General features: G+C 41.6%; 1 protein-coding gene across 1 annotated transcript in view; it reads left to right on the top strand.

Annotated features, from left to right (window-relative positions):
• The window catches only part of NRG1 (neuregulin 1), a 303,231-nt gene that overhangs the window by 133,691 nt on the left and 151,700 nt on the right, over nucleotides 1–17,840 (top strand). Inside the window, exon 2 of the mRNA XM_037374391.1 lies at nucleotides 13,919–14,096. Coding sequence (XP_037230288.1) covers nucleotides 13,942–14,096 — 155 coding nt within the window. The 5' untranslated portion in view covers nucleotides 13,919–13,941. The remainder of the gene's footprint in view (nucleotides 1–13,918; nucleotides 14,097–17,840) is intronic.

The raw sequence follows: 17,840 nt of genomic DNA, 5'->3' as shown, positions 1-17,840 counted from the left end.
AAGGCGGCTATGCTTAATAATAAATAAGACTGTCATAATAGCAACCACTGAGATTTTTTTTTTTTTTTTTTTTGGAGGGGGAGAGAGTGGACACATGGAGAGAAATGGGGTACGGCAAGGAAAAATTTGATTAAAGCCTGCTGTTTAAGTCAGTGCTTCCACTGATTATTTAAATTATGTTTAAGATTGGGGAACCAAACTGTGGGGATTGGGGATTAACAGCTGTCAAACCTCTCCCTACTATCAAAAGAAATCCATCTCATAAGCACTAGGAGATAGCTGAGAAACAAAAAAAATCACACTTTTTTTATCTACTCAGAAAGATTGGGATGGAGATGCTGTTTGAAAGACAGTACCTGGCCCTGGAGGTTTTTGCCTTTCTTGGCATGGAAACCTGGACCTCCATGGGTAGACACTGTGTTTGGTGTGTGTTCAGTCAACTCTAGGCAGGTTTGTGAAAGTGGCAGATGGAGATGTCATGCATCGCCACCAGAAATGATGATTTTGTTGTTGTTTTGCTGGAATTTGACCCTCCTCCATGCACTCTCAACTCATGTCAGAGCTATTCATAAGAATGGCTTCTGGGCTCTTTCACACCTCCCTGAACACACAGTGTGTGCTGACTTCCTCTCCTTCCATCACAAATAGCTTGATTGTTCTGGAGGCTCCAGGAAAATGCTGTTTTGATACTGTTTCTCCTTAATCTTTCATCTGTTCATGTACTACTGGAAATTCATGAAGCTCATGAGATAAAACACTCTGCACATAGAAGATCACACATGTAAATAATGACTTCCAAAGTCCAAAGTGTGTCTTAAATTTTTTCCAGAAGCAATAGTTAAAAGGGGAAAATACAGTAGACATTCAGTATAATGATACTGTTGGGCTTTATGTTTTTCAGCCATGTTGAGTTTTATGATATCTCTCAGTAGACAGAGATTCAGAATGAGGTAATACTTTGAAAACAGTATACTTAACGTCTACAGAGTGCTTTTCTGTCTTGATTGTTTCCATTTCTTTTAGCCATAATGGTGTCCTGCTTGGTCACTTCCTACATAAAATTCCCTTTGCAGCCAGAAGGGGGACTCAGGATATTAAATTTCAGGAGATGCTGTGAACTCATCCCTCGCGTTCTTTTTTCTGAACATCCCTTTCTGATACTGTTGTGGTTCTTTCTTGGCTTCCTCCATCGATCTTTCACGCCTTTCATTTGCATAGCTTTCATTATTAGGTACTTACCAATGCAGGACAAATCTTGCAGAACGAAGTACTGAAATACTAGGACACGTGGTTGGAACCAAGTTCCAGTCAGCAAGAGGTTTTGGTATATCTTTTCTTTATCTGTTTATCACAGGGGCTTTCAGCCCCTGTATTACTGGGTCTCCCCACAGTTGTATCTTCTCCCTAGCGTGTAGGTAGAATCCCAAACTGCAATTAGTAAGAGAATATTTTGGCAACTGTGACACCCAAACACAGGGGAGTACTGTGAGACAGAAGAGAGGGTCCTTAGTCAGCTGAATGGACTTCAGACTATCACAATGAAAGAGAATAGGCAGACATTCCTAAGCAGAGAGATGTATTTTGCTTCATGATGGCAGCAGTAGTGAAATAATCGGTGAGAGAAAAGCCAGAGGTTAAAAAAAAATTGGTAAAAAAGCCAGATGGTGTGTGTACATCATTTTAGGTAAAAAACCAAACTCATCTTTTGCTCATCACCAGGGGTGTCACTAGGCTTCTTGTGAGAGTGTCCTGCACTCCCTACTCACGCCACCTTGCAGGACTGAGTCTTACAATAAACCTGAAACACCTGCCAGTTCTGCTACCAGGGTTGCACAACAGTTTCCATTGTAAATCTCCATTTTCCCAAACTTTTTTAGGATCAAGCTGTTATCTTTGATTTATTCGTGTAATATGAGTTTCTTTCTCATGTCTTCTAGAAAATCTGGACAAAAGAGATGACTGACAGCCCCCTAGGGTTCAGCACAGTTGGGGAGAACGTTATGCATTCTGCCTGTTACATGCTATTCTCAATGAAAATCCAGATTGGAACTTGACATGATACCATCTTTTTAGGAAATGTGGTTTGATTTGTGAAAGGTGGCTTTTTTTGTTTTTGTTTTTTAAGACTACTAAAAGAAAGAAAAAAACATCAACACATAAGAATTAGTCTGAACACTACACAGACGCTCTCTAAAGGGAGATTTGGTTCTGGTTCAATACTTCTATCTTACTGCTTGGGGAAACATCCCTCCTGTGTCTGTCAAGGAGCAACAGCTTCCTCTAACAGATTTTGCAGTTATTTACTTCAGACAGCTTAATAGTGGCACAACGGCCACATGAGTTGAGACTGGAGACTATTTTAATGCTGGCTCTGTAAGGTATAGATAGGCAATCTGCTGGGCTGCTGCAGCATGACACCAGCACCAATGTATGGGAACCTTCTTGCTTTTCCTCATCTGGGCTTTTTTCTGGGAAGTCGTCTCAGGGTACTCCCACATGAGATTTTGACACTGTTGGCACAATAAGGAGTGTGTAGATTGCTACCTTCCTTGCATCTTAGCTGTCAAAACCTGAACAGAGCTGGCATGAAGTCTAGTGGGACTCTGTGGTGGAAACAGCTTTGCTGCATATTAGTTTGCAGTCATTCTTCTAATGCTTTTCAGTAGTTTCTCAGCAGCAGAAAAGCACATTTTAGGCTGGATGCTATGTGTGCACAGCCCAGGTAATTCATGGTTGAAGTCAGTGTCCTGGCTGGGAATTAAAAGCAAAAGAGGAGTTTCTTGTTGCAGAGATAACAACAAACGGAAACTTGTACTAGAAATTATGTGGAACAGATAGATTGCAGGAGATGATACTCAAAAATCTCCAGCTCAGTAGTAGCAAAATGAAGCTGATCACAAGGTTATTATCCTTGAGAACGAAACAAAGAGGAGACTAGGAAAGAGATGGGACATTGGTCTTTTTATGCAGAGGTTTATAATCCCACTGATGTCTTTCTAGCCTGAATGATGAATGCATATTAACATGTGTGAGTGTTAACATACAAAGTCACTGTCATTAAAGTCAGATTTCTTAAACCAATTCAATTCAAGCAGAGAGAACATTGCCTCTAGAAAGACCTGTTAGAACTAATTTAATCCGGAAGTTTATTGATTCAACTTAATTTGTTAAGGAATTGATTTTAATGTAAGTTTAATCATAAATCAGCTTTAAATCAGTTTAAGTGTGTTCACACTGAGGCTTTGCATTGGTTTAAATAAAAATGATTTATGCTTTACTTAGAAATCTGCCAATTTGGATATAGATAAGGTCTGTAATTTTTTTTTTCCCCTTACAAAGACTGTAGCACACTTCTCCATCTATCAGTATTGAATCAATGACAAAGCATTTTATTTCCACAAGGCCTGAATTTTACCTTAGTGCTCTGCTGGGCCTTCAGTTCTTATCATATAGCAAATAAAGACCTGGATACTTGCACAATTGATATAATCAATTTTCAGGCTGTGATTTTAACCAAAACTGTGACATATAAAAAGCGTTTGTAAGTTTAAAATAATAAGTTGAGGAAGGGAGGTTTACTTGATTTACTGTGTCTTTGCTCTTTTTACCAGCAGCTTGTCCAGAATTGATGTCGAGTTTATTTTCCAACTCCTTTTTAGCTAAACTTTACAATATAGTCTCTGTTCTGACAATTGAGAGTCTAGATCGGGACGTAAGATTTGGTAAACTATGTACATTACTTGCTACACTTTACGTACTTGAGTGGCTCTAGAATGTCTTCCTGTGACTTCTGCATAAACAATATCACCTTCCTACAATAAAAGCCATAATTCCTCCCCAACTGGTGGGGATACTGGTGGCTACAATCACAAGGGTTAGATACGCAGGATGTTAAATAATAACTTTTTAATGCACTTTATAGTCTTTTTCACATAGTCATAGATTTTAAGGACATTGAGGGATTTTGACAAAAGGTTACATAAACACCTGGCAGGATGGGCTTGATTGTTATGGCTAGGAGCTCCAGGCTGGACTTGGTGGCCTAGAAATCTGTTCCAATTTTCTGTATTTGTGTAAAGATCCCACTCCTGTGTGGCCTATTACTTAGCATTCACACAGGTTTCCAGTATGTAATTCCACCACTTATGGTTGATCTGGAATATATTTTTTAAAAGCCTTGTGATTTTTCCTACATAATTTTTGAACTTTTGCCTACAGTCCAGAAACCATTTTAGAGTTGCATAAAGTGTTCCTGTTCCTGCTCCGGTGATTGCTGGACTGTGACATGTTTCTGCACGCTTTACTGATCATGTGGTTATGGATTTTTTGGAGGTTGACCTTTAAAAACGTGTCTAATCTTGTATAATAATTTAACCAGGAGAGATGCTTCTAATTAGATCTTTTTGTGAGCTGTTCCTGGTTGCAGATAGTTAGCAATATTTTTACTTAAGAATTTTGTTTGATTTTTCATTTGTCTGAAGACAGCCTGTGCACATTTTCAAACGGGTATGACATAAACGTTTCCTTGTCACTGCAGTTTCCTCTTCTGTTTCGCCATAGCTGCTGAGTATAAATGTGGGGTTCAGTATATGTTGGAAGTAAATTGTGCTGAAAGGTTTATGGTTAGATCCTCTTTGCATACTGTGTAAGCCCATAGTATTAAGTGCCATGTTTAGATTTTTGCTGAGCTGAATTTGAGCTGATGATTTGTGTGCAGTGCCCAGGTATATCCAGACCCTTGGTTCCTGAAAATAGCCAAGTGGCTTTCAGTCTTGTTGGCTTTTTGCACAACTTCTGATAAAAATAGGAAGATTTTGCTAACAGAAGTTTAGAGGTGATGGCCCCATTTCAGTCAAATGAAGGGGTCAGGACTAGCTGTGCCGTGACCCCAGGGGGAAGGCACACCCTTTTGCTGAGGCGGTGGCACACTTTTGGCACTCTTAGACCATGCTGGTTTTCCCCTTGGCATGGAGGTATGAAAGCGGTCATCTTTCAAATTTAATTAGGAGCCGAGTCACAGCATGCTCCAACATCATCCGCCTAGCAGAGATTATGGCAGACAGGGGCAGGGGGACAGCGCTTTCAGGTGCTGTGCAGCTGGGACAGGGCTGGTATATGCTCTGCTCTGCCTATGATCAGCACCAGAAGAAAATAAAAACTTTAGAGGCATCTCTAGTTAAGTCTGGGTGGGAACAGACCCCGCTTTGGAGCTGCAGTGGAATGGCTGCCTTTGCCTTCCGCAGGTTTCCTCTGTGCAGTCTTGGAGCACACAGGTGTATTTGTAAGCCTATGTCCTTCCACAGCCTGTGCTGAACACCCACATAAATCCCAGAAAAAGAGTATTGCTAGGAGAGCTGATGACAATGGATTTAAGGGAGAGGAGGGGAAGGAGAGTGGTGAATGAGGAGCCAATACCCATAGTGTTAAGTTTGATTTACGCATTAGCAAATCAATGTCTTGAAAGTTTCAAAGTTCTTCACACTGCTGTAAGTACTTTATGCAGCCTGTAATGCAACAACAGTTTCTTCCTTTCGATGCTCCAATTAATCTTGTTTTCTCCAAATTAATTTCTACGTTTTGATTTTGTTTCTGTCCATGTCAAACAAGCCATCAGACAGGCTTCAGCTCAGGTTTTCCACCTTGCAACCCCAAAATTTCAATGTGAATAAATGGTTCATTATGGGGAAGAACATCAGCCGACAATGAACCCCCAAACTGCCAACTGTGCCTGGAGATGCCCAGACATTTTCTCATCTATTTTGTGAAAAAAGTGGTGGCCTCTGTTTGAACTTTGTGAGGGAGAGATTATTTGGGACTTTTGGGGAGGCAAGTGTTTTGGTAAATCCTGTTTTGGGTGTTTCTGTGTGCCCACTAATTATTCTTTCCTGTAGATATATCCCCAAACTCAGATTACTCAGGTATCCTTGCTGGAAATGACAGGGAGTCTAGCTCTGTGAACTCATGCAGGATGAGGTGATTAGCGGTCACCATTAAGGTACCCTGCATCCCACAGTCTGGGAATCATCTTCCGACCACCATTTCCACTGCATGTCACCTGTCATGGCATTCCCTACTGCCCATGTTATATAATTTGTTAATAAGGCATCCAAGTGGGCAGCAGGTCCTTTTGGTTTTCTTGTTCAACATGAAGAACTGTTTTAATACTGGGGAAATTCATGTGAATCCTGTGGCTACAGCATTGTCTGATGTTATTTAAATTCTGCATCATGCACTAATGTAGCAGATTACATCTATATATTATATGACTGAGTTCTCGCTGGGAGTAGGGACAATTTGTCATGCTTAATTAGTAAGATTTCTGATCAGACACCTAGAAGTGCACTGGCAATGTTGCTGCATGTGTGTTGTTAGTCCTTCTCTTAAGGCTTCCACAGCCTCAAGAGGATGGGGAAGATTTTGAGGACTGTGAAAGCCTGCCACAGATAGATCTGCACTGGGCAATTTATTGGCTGAGACACAGTACACTTTTGTCTGTGAAGTGGAACTATTGCAGAATCAGAAAAAGCTACAAAGCCAAGAAAATAGTGTAAGGCAGGAGAAAAAAATGGGTCTCTCTCTGATTAGGATCCAAGGGAAAGCAATCACTTGTGTCCTTTGGACGTGAGCATCCTAGATTTGTTGGTACAGTGTGAAGGGAAGGAGCGTGATGGAGAAATGCTGACAGGCTGGAGAAGTAACCAAGAGCAAAGGAGATGGAAACGAGTTATAAAATATATATATTATATATAGTGCATATATTTATATGCACTATACAGGATTTAAACAGCTTACAGGGTTCAACACACAGAATATCTGTGTTTTCTGATGATGCCAAATACAGCAGTGTGCCAGAGTATACAAGCTGTGAGAGGGAGAGAAGGAGATGTCTGCAGCACTTTTGAGCCATCAGAATGAAAGGCTAAAGCTCTAACACAGCTACAAAAAAGTAAATTCTACAGAAAAGAGAAACAAGGAGTTACCCAAGAACTGGATTTTCAGGAGTAATCCAGAGGAATAACCCCTGAAATTATACAAAAGGAGAGTGTTTTTGCATTGAGCATCTTTCCTTCCTTGCGTTTTTTTTCCCCTGGATTTGATTTTACTCTTCCCAACATGACCTTAGGGCACACCAATGTGGCCACACATGTACCACAGCTGAGACCCAAAGTTTAAGATGTGTGTGCCTCTCAGCCCAAAGATGAACCTTCCAAGTCTGGCCATAAGGCTTAGTCTGAGACCCAGTCAAGTCAACAGTGCAGCCACAGCCTTTGCTCTTAGGTAGTTCTCTCAGCTATTCTAGTCTCTTTTTGGTGACTTAATGCATGCCTTTTCTGAAGCAAAGGTACATATTAGTGATGAAAATACTTACACTGAAGAGCAAAGAAAAGAGAGACACATGTATGATGCAGCAAGCTGTGCTTCCTTCCCGATCTGGCTTCAAGGCATGCAACTTGTGACAAAGTTTTTTAATGTGCAGTCCTGAAATTCAGCTCCTAAATCAAAAGTAGTTTCATGTAAAGAAAACCAATTCACTGAGTACTTGCAATTCCCCTTGAAGTCCACAGCACTTATGCATGCATAGCATTTTTGTGCATTGGATTGCTTTAATTCTAGTGCTCAAATAAAGATTCCGGAGCCTACCTTTATGCACTTAGGTATGTAAAATACAAACCTGTAGAAGTTTATATCGACTTTATGAGCAGTTGTCCCTGAATTGCTTATTGGATAACAACTATATTTATTTTATGCTGTCCCCACATTTTCAGTTTGTATGATCAGGTTTTTATATTGACAGTGTCTAACAGGATCATCAAAGTTTATCAGGGATGCAGCCAGCTGGAGTCAGCTGAAGCACTGTGAACCAGAAGAGAGAGTATTTAATGCAATCAGGCGGTGTGTTCCTGCAGACACGGATCATCAGTAAATAAATTAAGTGTTGACCTTTAAATTGTAATCTTTAGGTTAGACGCTTGCTCACACCCAGCATCTCTTGTGAAACCTACATTTTGCTGTCTTTGAATGCAGATCCCTGTCTCTGAGGAGGTCTAAGCTCAGAAACTGATATCTTGAGTGACTGCAGGAGGCTGGACAGCCTGGCATTATCTTGTTACACTGAATAAATGGGAGCTCTCAGGCTTTCCCTTGTGGACATGATACTTCTAGACAGGGCAGTTTGTCACTACCATCCTTTTTCTGGCTACGCTGGAGATGCTTTTTATTTGTAGAGTGGAGGGGGGACTGGTGAGACCTTCTGCATTTGCACAGTACTTATTCCGTATGTCCATTTTCAGTGTTCTGTTGAAAGCCTCACCTTCCCAAGGTTATGTTATGAGTTGGCCCTTGATAATCTCATTGGAAGGGTTTCCTGGGCTTCTGACAGGGAGAATGAAAAGATTAATGCAAGTTCAGAGAGCAGCTTCATGGCGAGGGGTAAATATCCATGAACACTGGCATGACATACCACATACTTGAAAGCATCTCACCCCGAATAAACAAATACTTCAGGTGGAGATCTATGAGCTTGCTGGGTGCGCCATTACTTTGAAAGGACCAAGTGAGACTTCAGCACTGTCATACCTAAACCTGTCAGGCTGACTGAGTTTAGACTTAAATGCCCCACAGCATGAGCTGTTCCCAGTCAGGGTAATCAGAATTGCAGTTGGCTTTGTGATTAGCTTTTGAGAGTAGTTACTCTGATTTATAGTGGCATTTGCTGGTTCCTTGTTGATACGGTGTTCAAAGAACATGGCTGTAGTGTTATATCCCTCCCTATTGCTCTGTTTCTTGGCTCCTGACCATGTTGCTAACCATGTCTGTGGCATTCCCCTTTCTTTTGGCCTTTAAGACATCTGAAGTCTGCAAAAATTTCCTTTTAACATCACCAGGAAGAATGAAGTTCTGTGGATCTTGGCTTTACATGTAATACTCAAGACAAATGCCAGGTTTGAGAATTTCCTTTTGCTGCTCTACAGAGATATTCAGATTACACCAAGACCCAGAAGCTGACATGTATATGGCAGTATTTTCAAAAGGGTACAGAACTGAGAAATTCCTATTTAAGTAGCTAATTATTTGTTTGGTTTTCCAGTCTCTCAGCTCATGTTCAGTTAGTCTGGTATTTTGGAGAGCTGGTTGTGTGGGATTACCTCCTATCATTACCTGCAGTGTTTTATCATGTAGGTAACCTGCACAGAGACTCAACATGCTGGAAGGAAATAGTCAGATTTTGAAAAGTGTTCAGAATGCAAATGTTGCCTGAAAGAGTAATAGGAGGATTAAAACCAACAGAAAACAATGGAATTTTTGGTTGCTTTTTTTTCAGTTGTCTAAGCAGGAACAGTATACACTTTAAAGTGTAGTTTATATGGTTTGCACCAAAGGCTTTAGAAAATCTGGCCTGCTGCTGGTAAACCTGAGCTTGATTACAATCTTATATGCAAGGGCAGAAGGCTTTTGAAAATAATATAATTTGTCTTTCATTACTGCCCTGCCTTAAGCATTATGCTACAAAAAAGCATGTCTGAGGCCAAGGCAATGGGTGTTATTCTTGTGGCTTCTATTACCACTCCCCAAGCTGTTGGTCACAATTTTGCACAGCAAACTGTGCACATGTGCCTACTGGCAAGCATGCCTAATACATTCCTGTGCTGAGACTCTTAAAAGGCTTTGTGCCTTCCTAGGAAAAGAAAAGAAATGGAAAAAAAACAACCACTCATGGAATTTCAGCTGAAAGCGTGTAGTTGTGTGATAATATTTTGCAGGCTTCCTGTTTAATTTGTTCAATGTGTTGAGCTTCCATGCAGATTAACTATACAATCAAACACTGAGGGTGAGGAGATTGCTGTGCTTTGCCAAACTCACCAAAGTCCAGAAAGAAGAAGTTATCTCCAGTCATACATTATCAGTGAGACTTTTGCCGAAAGAATATGGAAATGCATGCTCCTTATCTGCAATATTATGCAGGCCAACAGACATTCGTTTCTGAAAAAAATTGCTAACAAAATGACAGGCATTCAAGCTGTCTTAATAAGCAAAGATCTAACACTTTGCGTGCTTTTACCTGTTAAACCCTTCCAACAGTGCAGGACTGTTGCTGACACAAGTGCTCTGCCACTTTGCAAGGGCTCATCACAGCATGACAGCCCCCTCTCACTATCAGCACCCCTCTTGCTTTCGTAGAAAGTCTGGCAAACCAGGGGAGGTCTGTGGGTCACAGAGAGAGGTCCTGTCCGGGGTGGGTGAAAAGCCTGGGGTTTGACATGAGTGCCTTTCTGTGTGTCTAACTGACTCTTAAAATGTGAGGCCCTCCCCGGTTTTGGCACAAGGATTACAGATAAAGTAGATTCCACCACACTTTTCATTCAAGCAGTGCTGCTTTTGGGCTGCTTCCACACTGCATTTCTGCTGTTTCTCTTCTGGATTTGAATGTTTTCTTTGCTACCTGGCCCTTGTCATTTTGTGATGGATGGCACGTGTAAGGGCTCTGCTGCCACTGTATCGGAGCTGCTGGCAACAGCACTGCCCAAAACGTGATCCTCAGGAAACGCTGTGAATCTCCCATGCATCTTCACAATACGTTCTGACAAGTCATCCTGACACCTCAACCCCCATCTATACATAGAAGACGCAGAAGGTGTTTTCCCTTGCCCTGTCTCCCTGGTTCCTGCTGCATCAACAAGCCTCCCCGGGAGCGAGCACTGGGCAGAAGCCTCTCTGGTGGCAGGAGCAGTGCTTGCATGGCAGGCGCAGCAAGGAGCAGTGGAAAGGAGCCAAGTAGGCAGGAGATGCCATGGGGACAAAGGGGGAAGGGGTAGAGAGGCAAAGGGAGGGAGGTGCCAGGGGAAGCAATGTCTACTTATCGTTATAAACATTTTTGCCTCCTTTAAAAGCATTTTTACCCCTCAGACAAGATCTTGTCTTTCCAGCACCAGAAAAATTGGCACAGGCTGTGATGAAAGTCAACTACCTCTTGCAACAGGGAAAACTGATCTCAATCCAAGCACACAATGCTGTACTTTTATCAGCACAAGCTTTCTCATATGCCTGGCAGGTCTGATTAACTTTTACAAAACTACAGCTGAACAGAAACAAACATAGTGTAAATGAAAAGGAGAAAAAAAAAAAAAAAAGAAGAAACAATCTCTTTTCTGTCATGTCTGTGAGCAGCTTTTACTGCTTTCCCTGAAGAGCTTGCATGCTTGGACAGTGAGTTACTGTGAATTAGTGAGGGTCACTGCCATTGATTAAATCCTCTTTTATGTTTCCTGGTAACTTCTGAATTATGGCAACAGTTGAGCATATTAATTTAACACTTTTTTTTTCATTGACAGTTCCGATGGAGGAAAAAATCTGCAAGTCATTTTTAGAAGATAATATTGAATTAAAACAAAATTCAGGAACAAAATGGCATCTCCCTTTTATTCCCACTTTCACACTGCTTTGTTGACAGGGAAATCAACAACCAGTTGAAGTGTTAAGCACAAAAATGTTAATCCTTGCAATTGTGTTTATTGTCTTAATGTATGCAAAATACAGGCTAAAGAATATTGCTTTTTTATTTCACACCTCTGCAGCTTATTTTCTTACATAGTAACCAAAAGTTATAACCTTAACTCTTTAATGAGAGAGTGAAACTGTAAATACAAACCTCAGTAATAAGGCTCTTAATTAATGCTTATTGGGCATTTTTTTGAAAATTTAAAGATTGGTGTTTTTCAAAATACCTTTCTCTCTTTTGGGTAAATGCTCAATATTTACATGTGTGCTTAGGTAAATATATGTATATGTACAAATACACACATACACTTATAAAAGTATATTTAAACATACTGGTTTCAGAATAGTCTGTGGGCATTTGTTTTTCAGAAAGTAAAAATTGGTTTGGTAGCACTTTGGGAATATGCTGGAATTTCCAAAATTATCCTGGGGGATGTGGAAAATGGATAACAATATATGAGAAGACATTTTAGTAGAGATTTCTTTCTGGTCATGAAATCCTGGGCCTTACCCAATCTGTCTCATTGCCACCTTGACACATGTGCCTACCCTGCACATAAAACTTCCACGGATGCCCTCCCCAGCGCAGTTGTGCCTCTCAGACGTTTTGCTGATGTCCAGCCCAAGACTTCCTGCCAGGGACTCGTTTTCCACATCAGCAGAGATGCATGGAAAAAGTTGTCACCTTCCTCTTAATCAAAAGTTTTTTAATTATTGAAAGCTTCTCTGTCCTATCCTGTCTTCTGCTGATGGCCCAGTAGGCATGACCTCATTTGCTCATTCACTGCAGACCACATTTTCCCAACCACCGTTGTTTATGCTGCTCTGCTCCAGGCTCAGTTTCCAGGGAAATCAGGTGTTTTTTCCCCTGGGCTTTACTGGGATCAGGCAGGTCACTTCACATGTGGGACAGGCCATGCTGCTGTCTGCAACATGCAACTGCTAATTGGGCATGTGTGTCTCCAGTTCTTTATACACACCTTTCATAGTTATGGCCACATTGGTACTGCTTGCTTTTTGTTTGATTGGAATAACAATTAAGGGCAATTGACATTAGCAGGTCTCAACAAACACACAAGCAACAGATACCAAAGCATCATCAAGAGTGTTCCAGTTTGTCAAAACATTTTCTTGTACATGACCGTAATGGAGACCTGTTTGTGTCCCAGTGAATGCTCCTAATCTGCATGTTACGGGGAATCGTTTAGCCATGGTGGCCATTTGTTTGTTTGGACAATATTACAGGTATTCAAGAAACAAAACACACTGCAGCTAGAGGTGCTGCATGGGAATATTGGATCCTCAAAGGTATAGACCAACAACGGGGCACAGCTGAGCTGGGATGGACTCACAGGCTATCACCCACCAGCTGACCAGCTGCGGCTCCCCGTGTTAGCCCTCCCCCGTCTGTGTGGTGAAGGTGTTGTCTTAAGCCCCAAGGGAAGTAAGGTTAAACCAGGTGGTTTACTTCGATGCTGGAGCACAATAGAGGGTGGTTTACAGCTAACCCGGGAAGTCAAAAGAAGGGTGGTGTCTCACAGAGGAACCACATCTTCTTTTGAAAACTGTGCTCAAAGAGCAGTACTGGTTGTGAAGTATTAAAGGTCTTTAACTTAGAAAACCCTAAACGGTTTGAGATTTACCCACACAAAAAACACTATTGCTGTGACACAGTAGAAATTGAGATGAATCAGCTGGAGTCCTTCGGTGTGTGGGAGCCATTGGCTAAGCCTTTTCAATGCAGTGTCCCCTTCTGGGTCCAAAATACTCTTAATTGATATTGATTCTCTTGATGGGTTTCCAAGCCCATTGTCTTTTGCCCCAGGGAAAGGATATGGCCAAGATGAGGCTTGAGGTGGGTGTGTAATATGGGTTATAATGTTTGGCTGGAGCAAAAGCCTTTCCCTTGGATTAGGGAAGCTGTCAAGCTTCTATGTATGCTTTTAGCTCCCTGTCATATCAGTTGCACCTGGAGCCTTTGGATAGCCCCCTGACTCATAGCAGCTGAAACAAATAAAACAGCAAGACACCCTCCTCTTCCCTTTCTGTACTACCTACCAAGGCTGCTTGCTGCAGCACGCTGTCTCGGTGCATACGATCAATTTAACTGTTGTTGGTGCTTCATACCACATTCAGAAGCAGCAGTTCAGTTCTCACTAAGGATGTGTGTGTCTTGCAGGTTATAAGACCTATGTAGGATGACTCCAAAGGGCAAAACTAGGCTGTCATTTAACGTGCCCTTATGCTTCAAGGATGATACATATAACAGACTAATTATCCTTATTTTTCAGGTTTTGGAGTAGAAGCATTGCTAGTCTGTCTGGGGTTTTGCTTTCTGTAGCTTGCCTAGCTCAACTTGAGTTAACGCTGTTTTCCCTTCTGAGGATGGCCTAATCACCAGCACGTTCTTTTATTTCTTTAGCGGTGCCTCCCAAATTGAAGGAAATGAAAAACCAAGAGGCTGCTGTGGGTCAGAAGCTAGTGCTAAGGTGTGAAACCACTTCAGAGTACCCTGCGCTCAGATTCAAATGGTTAAAGAATGGAAAGGAAATAACCAAAAAAAACAGACCGGAAAATATCAAGATCCCAAAAAAACAAAAGTAAGTACAGACACATATCTTGCAAGCAGGGCTGGGAGCAGTGGGGAGAGTTGCTTACCAGAACACAAGCATTGGGGTTGTTAACTGCAGTATCACAAAACTAAAAGCTGTGAGTTACAGAGGAAGAAAATTTAAGGAAACAGACACTGATGTTGTTTTTCTTGAGTGTATGAATGAAGTGATAGTGTGGTATAAATATTTCATAAATTATTTTCCCTTTTCAATTTATATGTATTTTCTGATAGCCAAGGGCTATATTTTAACCAGTAAACCTTGGAGGCTGACCGTTTTTAAACTACTGACAAGGACAGGAGTACCTTATGTTTATTGTCTAAAATCCAAGAACACAAAATTATCAGAACAATGCAGATTTGGAAAGATTTCTGAGATTTGCTTTGCAAGCTATCTAGTTTAAGAAGGTCTGAATGCTGTCTGCATTAGCTTTGAATGCCTTATGCAAGTTTGCAGTAGTCATTTACCAGAGGCATTTCTGCACATGCAGAACAAGGCATGGGTCTAGCAGATGTCAGATGACTAGCAAAGCCTGCAAATCTCATCCTCCTGGCTGGGGGAAAGTGTCCCCGACATGTGACTGAGGACTAGTGCCAAAAGATGGCCTCGTGCCTTGTTACTGTGGGGAAGGAGAAGAAGCTACATAATGTGTTTTCTGCACTGAGACAGGAGAAGGCTTTTGCTGTCTCTACCTTGCTGTTACTCATCCATCAAAGGAAGCTATGAAAATCTGTTTGAACACAGCCCTTCAGCTCTCGCTTCTGCTCTCTGTAGGCAGGGCTGCTAACTGCTGCAGTGGGCTGTGACCTCCCTTTATAAAAGAAAGAGGATTTGGGGTGGTCTCTGTAAGAAATCTTTCCTTCCAGGGTGTGAAATGTCCCCCATGCTTTTTGTCAGGTCTCACTTCATTAGGCAAAACAGTAGCCAAAATCAAGCAGGCGCTTGACTTTTTAGAGTTATTCAGGTTGAACACCAGACATCCTGCCCTCCCTTGTAGTTTCTCATACCCCAGCCTGGGGCACAATGTGAAAACAGGAGGGTGGCAGAGCATCACCACATCCCCTGTGCCATGGTTGCACAGACAGCAAGAAGAAACCTGTGATGTCTCCTTCCAGCATTTGCAAAATGGAGCTCTTCCAAGTGGCAAACAGCCTGGCAATTTGTCTGGACCCATTTGCAGGGCCATATGTCTCCGTCAGAGTTGTATTTTCAGTCTATTCTGTAAAGAAAATGTTCAGGTCAGAGCCTGGCCCTCAGCTTCCCCAGCAACACAGTGCTGCCTGTGAGGGGCAAACAGTATTTTCACATCTTACATTTGGCTGATGCTGATTGACCAAACTCACTGGATCTGGGATTTCACCTTCTGGGGCTGGGATTTGTCAGTTCAGCATTGAATCAATAACCACCTCCTGCCAGCTCCCTTCTTCTCCTCTGCACCTCCACCCCCCCCACCCCCACCCCCCAAAAAATACTTTCAGGAGCTGGCAGGAAGGAAACTAGCTAATACTTATTGATCCGAGTATGCATGTGAAACATATGAGACTATTTTTCAGCTTGATATGCCAAAACACACTTAAAATTCTGCAAAAGACACATAATGAAAAAAAAAATTAAAATTGGACCTTTTTCAGGAAAATGGATCTGAAGTCCTGTTCTCCCACCGTAAGTGGGCAGAGTGCAGGTTTCAACCTGGATTTCACACTTCTGTGTACTGCCCCAGCCATGAGGGTATCACTCAGCACTGGAATTTCTCCCTTCTGTTTTCTGTTTTAAAATGGAAATGTAAGTGGGAACAGAGAAGCCCTTCCAGTTAGAGATATGAAAGTCACTAGATGTAGAGTACAAAAAGGGGAAAGACCGATTTTCCTTGCCTTTCTGCTTTGAGATTTTAGTTCAGGGACACATCAGTGCTGTGCCATTTCTTCTTTTGCTGTTTACGTGTGCTTCCAGGACTGAGTAGATGTCAAGAGCTTAAGAGAAGATAGATTTTATTTTGATAAAAAGTGGGACAGGCACGTGTTCTAAAACGAAATGAAAACAGGGGGAAATGCAGTGCAAATGAATACATCAAAAGATGTATAGATCACAGTAAACAAAGCTACATTAAAAAGTTTGCATCACAAATGAAAGGTGTATCAATGATCAAGGAGTTTTTTCCCCACTTTTTTTCTGTGGTTTTTCATGAGAGCACATTTATCAATGTTTGTCATGTGCATATGCTGCAATGTTGTTACAATAAGCATTTTAGCATTTTTTTTTTTTTTAATATTACCAAGTGTGCGAAACATCAGCTAGGGAGACTAGAGCAGTTGTTGAGCTGTCTGGGATTAATGACTATTTTAAAGGTCAAATGGCTATCTAAAAAGTAGGCTATGTTTCTGAAGAACCATAAGTATGCAGGGTACCACAGTCTTATTGACTTTTTCATTCCAAACACTTTTTACGTATTTATAAAAACGAAGTTTGTAAGTAGTGCCTAATGGCCAGAAGTGACTTTTGGTAATGTCATATTTTCCAAGAAATCTCCTTTCTCATTGTGTGATGGCAGAATAAAACCTGTTCATTGCTGGGAGAAAAACAAATATTTCTGAGTTCTGCCTATTTAGATTTAGTTATTTTAACAAATAGCAAAAATATCTGGCAGATTGATGAAGGGTCTAGCTCAGAAGTTCAAAATTAAGACCTTAGCTTGGCACCTGGAATACACAGGGAAAAGCTAATACTGCAGCTTGGTGTGTATTTGGTACATTTGGCCAGTGTGAATACTAGGATTTGCAGAAGTGGAGCAGGTGCTGACAACTGTGTTTTCCTAGGTTTTTAAGAGTTTAGAATGGCAAGTCTGTGGCAATGCAGGCTTCCTCAAAGCTTAGTCTTCTGAAGACTGCCTTGCATGTAAAATGACCTTGGCAGATCATTTTAATCATCCAAGCTTGCTAGGATGATTTTGGGTTGATTCAGAGGGCGCAGAGCCCTGACATGTGATGACATGACGGTACAGCAAGCAAATCACACTAAATGACTGTGCCCCTTCTCATTACACCGGAAAGTCAAGAGAAACTGAATGAGTTTAAATTTTAATGAAAGGCAGTTAAAGGATTCACTGTTTACCTCAAATTTGTTATGGTGTAAGAGCATGCAGCCACTGAGTTTCTGCTGCTCTTACGATTGGTGATGATTCCTGATGCCATGACGGATTAATTTGTGTGTCCAAGTTCTAAGCTATTCCTTTGTGTCAATGGAGTTACAGAAAGAATTAGGCACCAGACAAGGGCTTTTCACCTGCTAGCTAACTTTCCCATGCCTGTCAAGTTGTACTGGTAACATTTCATTTTCCTCCTCTGATTTCAAACCCATGTGAAGCCTGCACATTTTTGTTTTGGGAAGTGTGCTGTACAGAGTCAGGCTCTCTTCATTACATCAGGAGAGACTCCTTTACCAGGGTTGGGTTTTTTTGGGCAGAGTGAAGGTGCTTGCCACCTCACCTATCTCATGGCTTTGGATGCAGTAGTGCATAAGAAAACTTCGCGTGCAAGTGCCTTGTACCTTGGGCTTCATCCAGGCTTAGCCTGGATATTTGCTCGCAGACAGGCAATTCTGGATGACAGATGGAGACTGGAAGCAAAATGAATTCAAGCAGTCAGATAAGGCGGGCTGGGACTGCATTCTGTGGATGTAATTCTTTCCCTTTCATGTATGAATACAAGCTCAGCAGTGCCATAACGGCAATGAGCT

The sequence above is a fragment of the Falco rusticolus genome, chromosome Z (genome assembly GCF_015220075.1).
Source record: "Falco rusticolus isolate bFalRus1 chromosome Z, bFalRus1.pri, whole genome shotgun sequence".
Lineage (NCBI taxonomy): Eukaryota > Metazoa > Chordata > Aves > Falconiformes > Falconidae > Falco > Falco rusticolus.
Note: the sequence above shows the minus strand (reverse complement) of the source record. Positions and strands in the feature narration are given on the sequence as shown.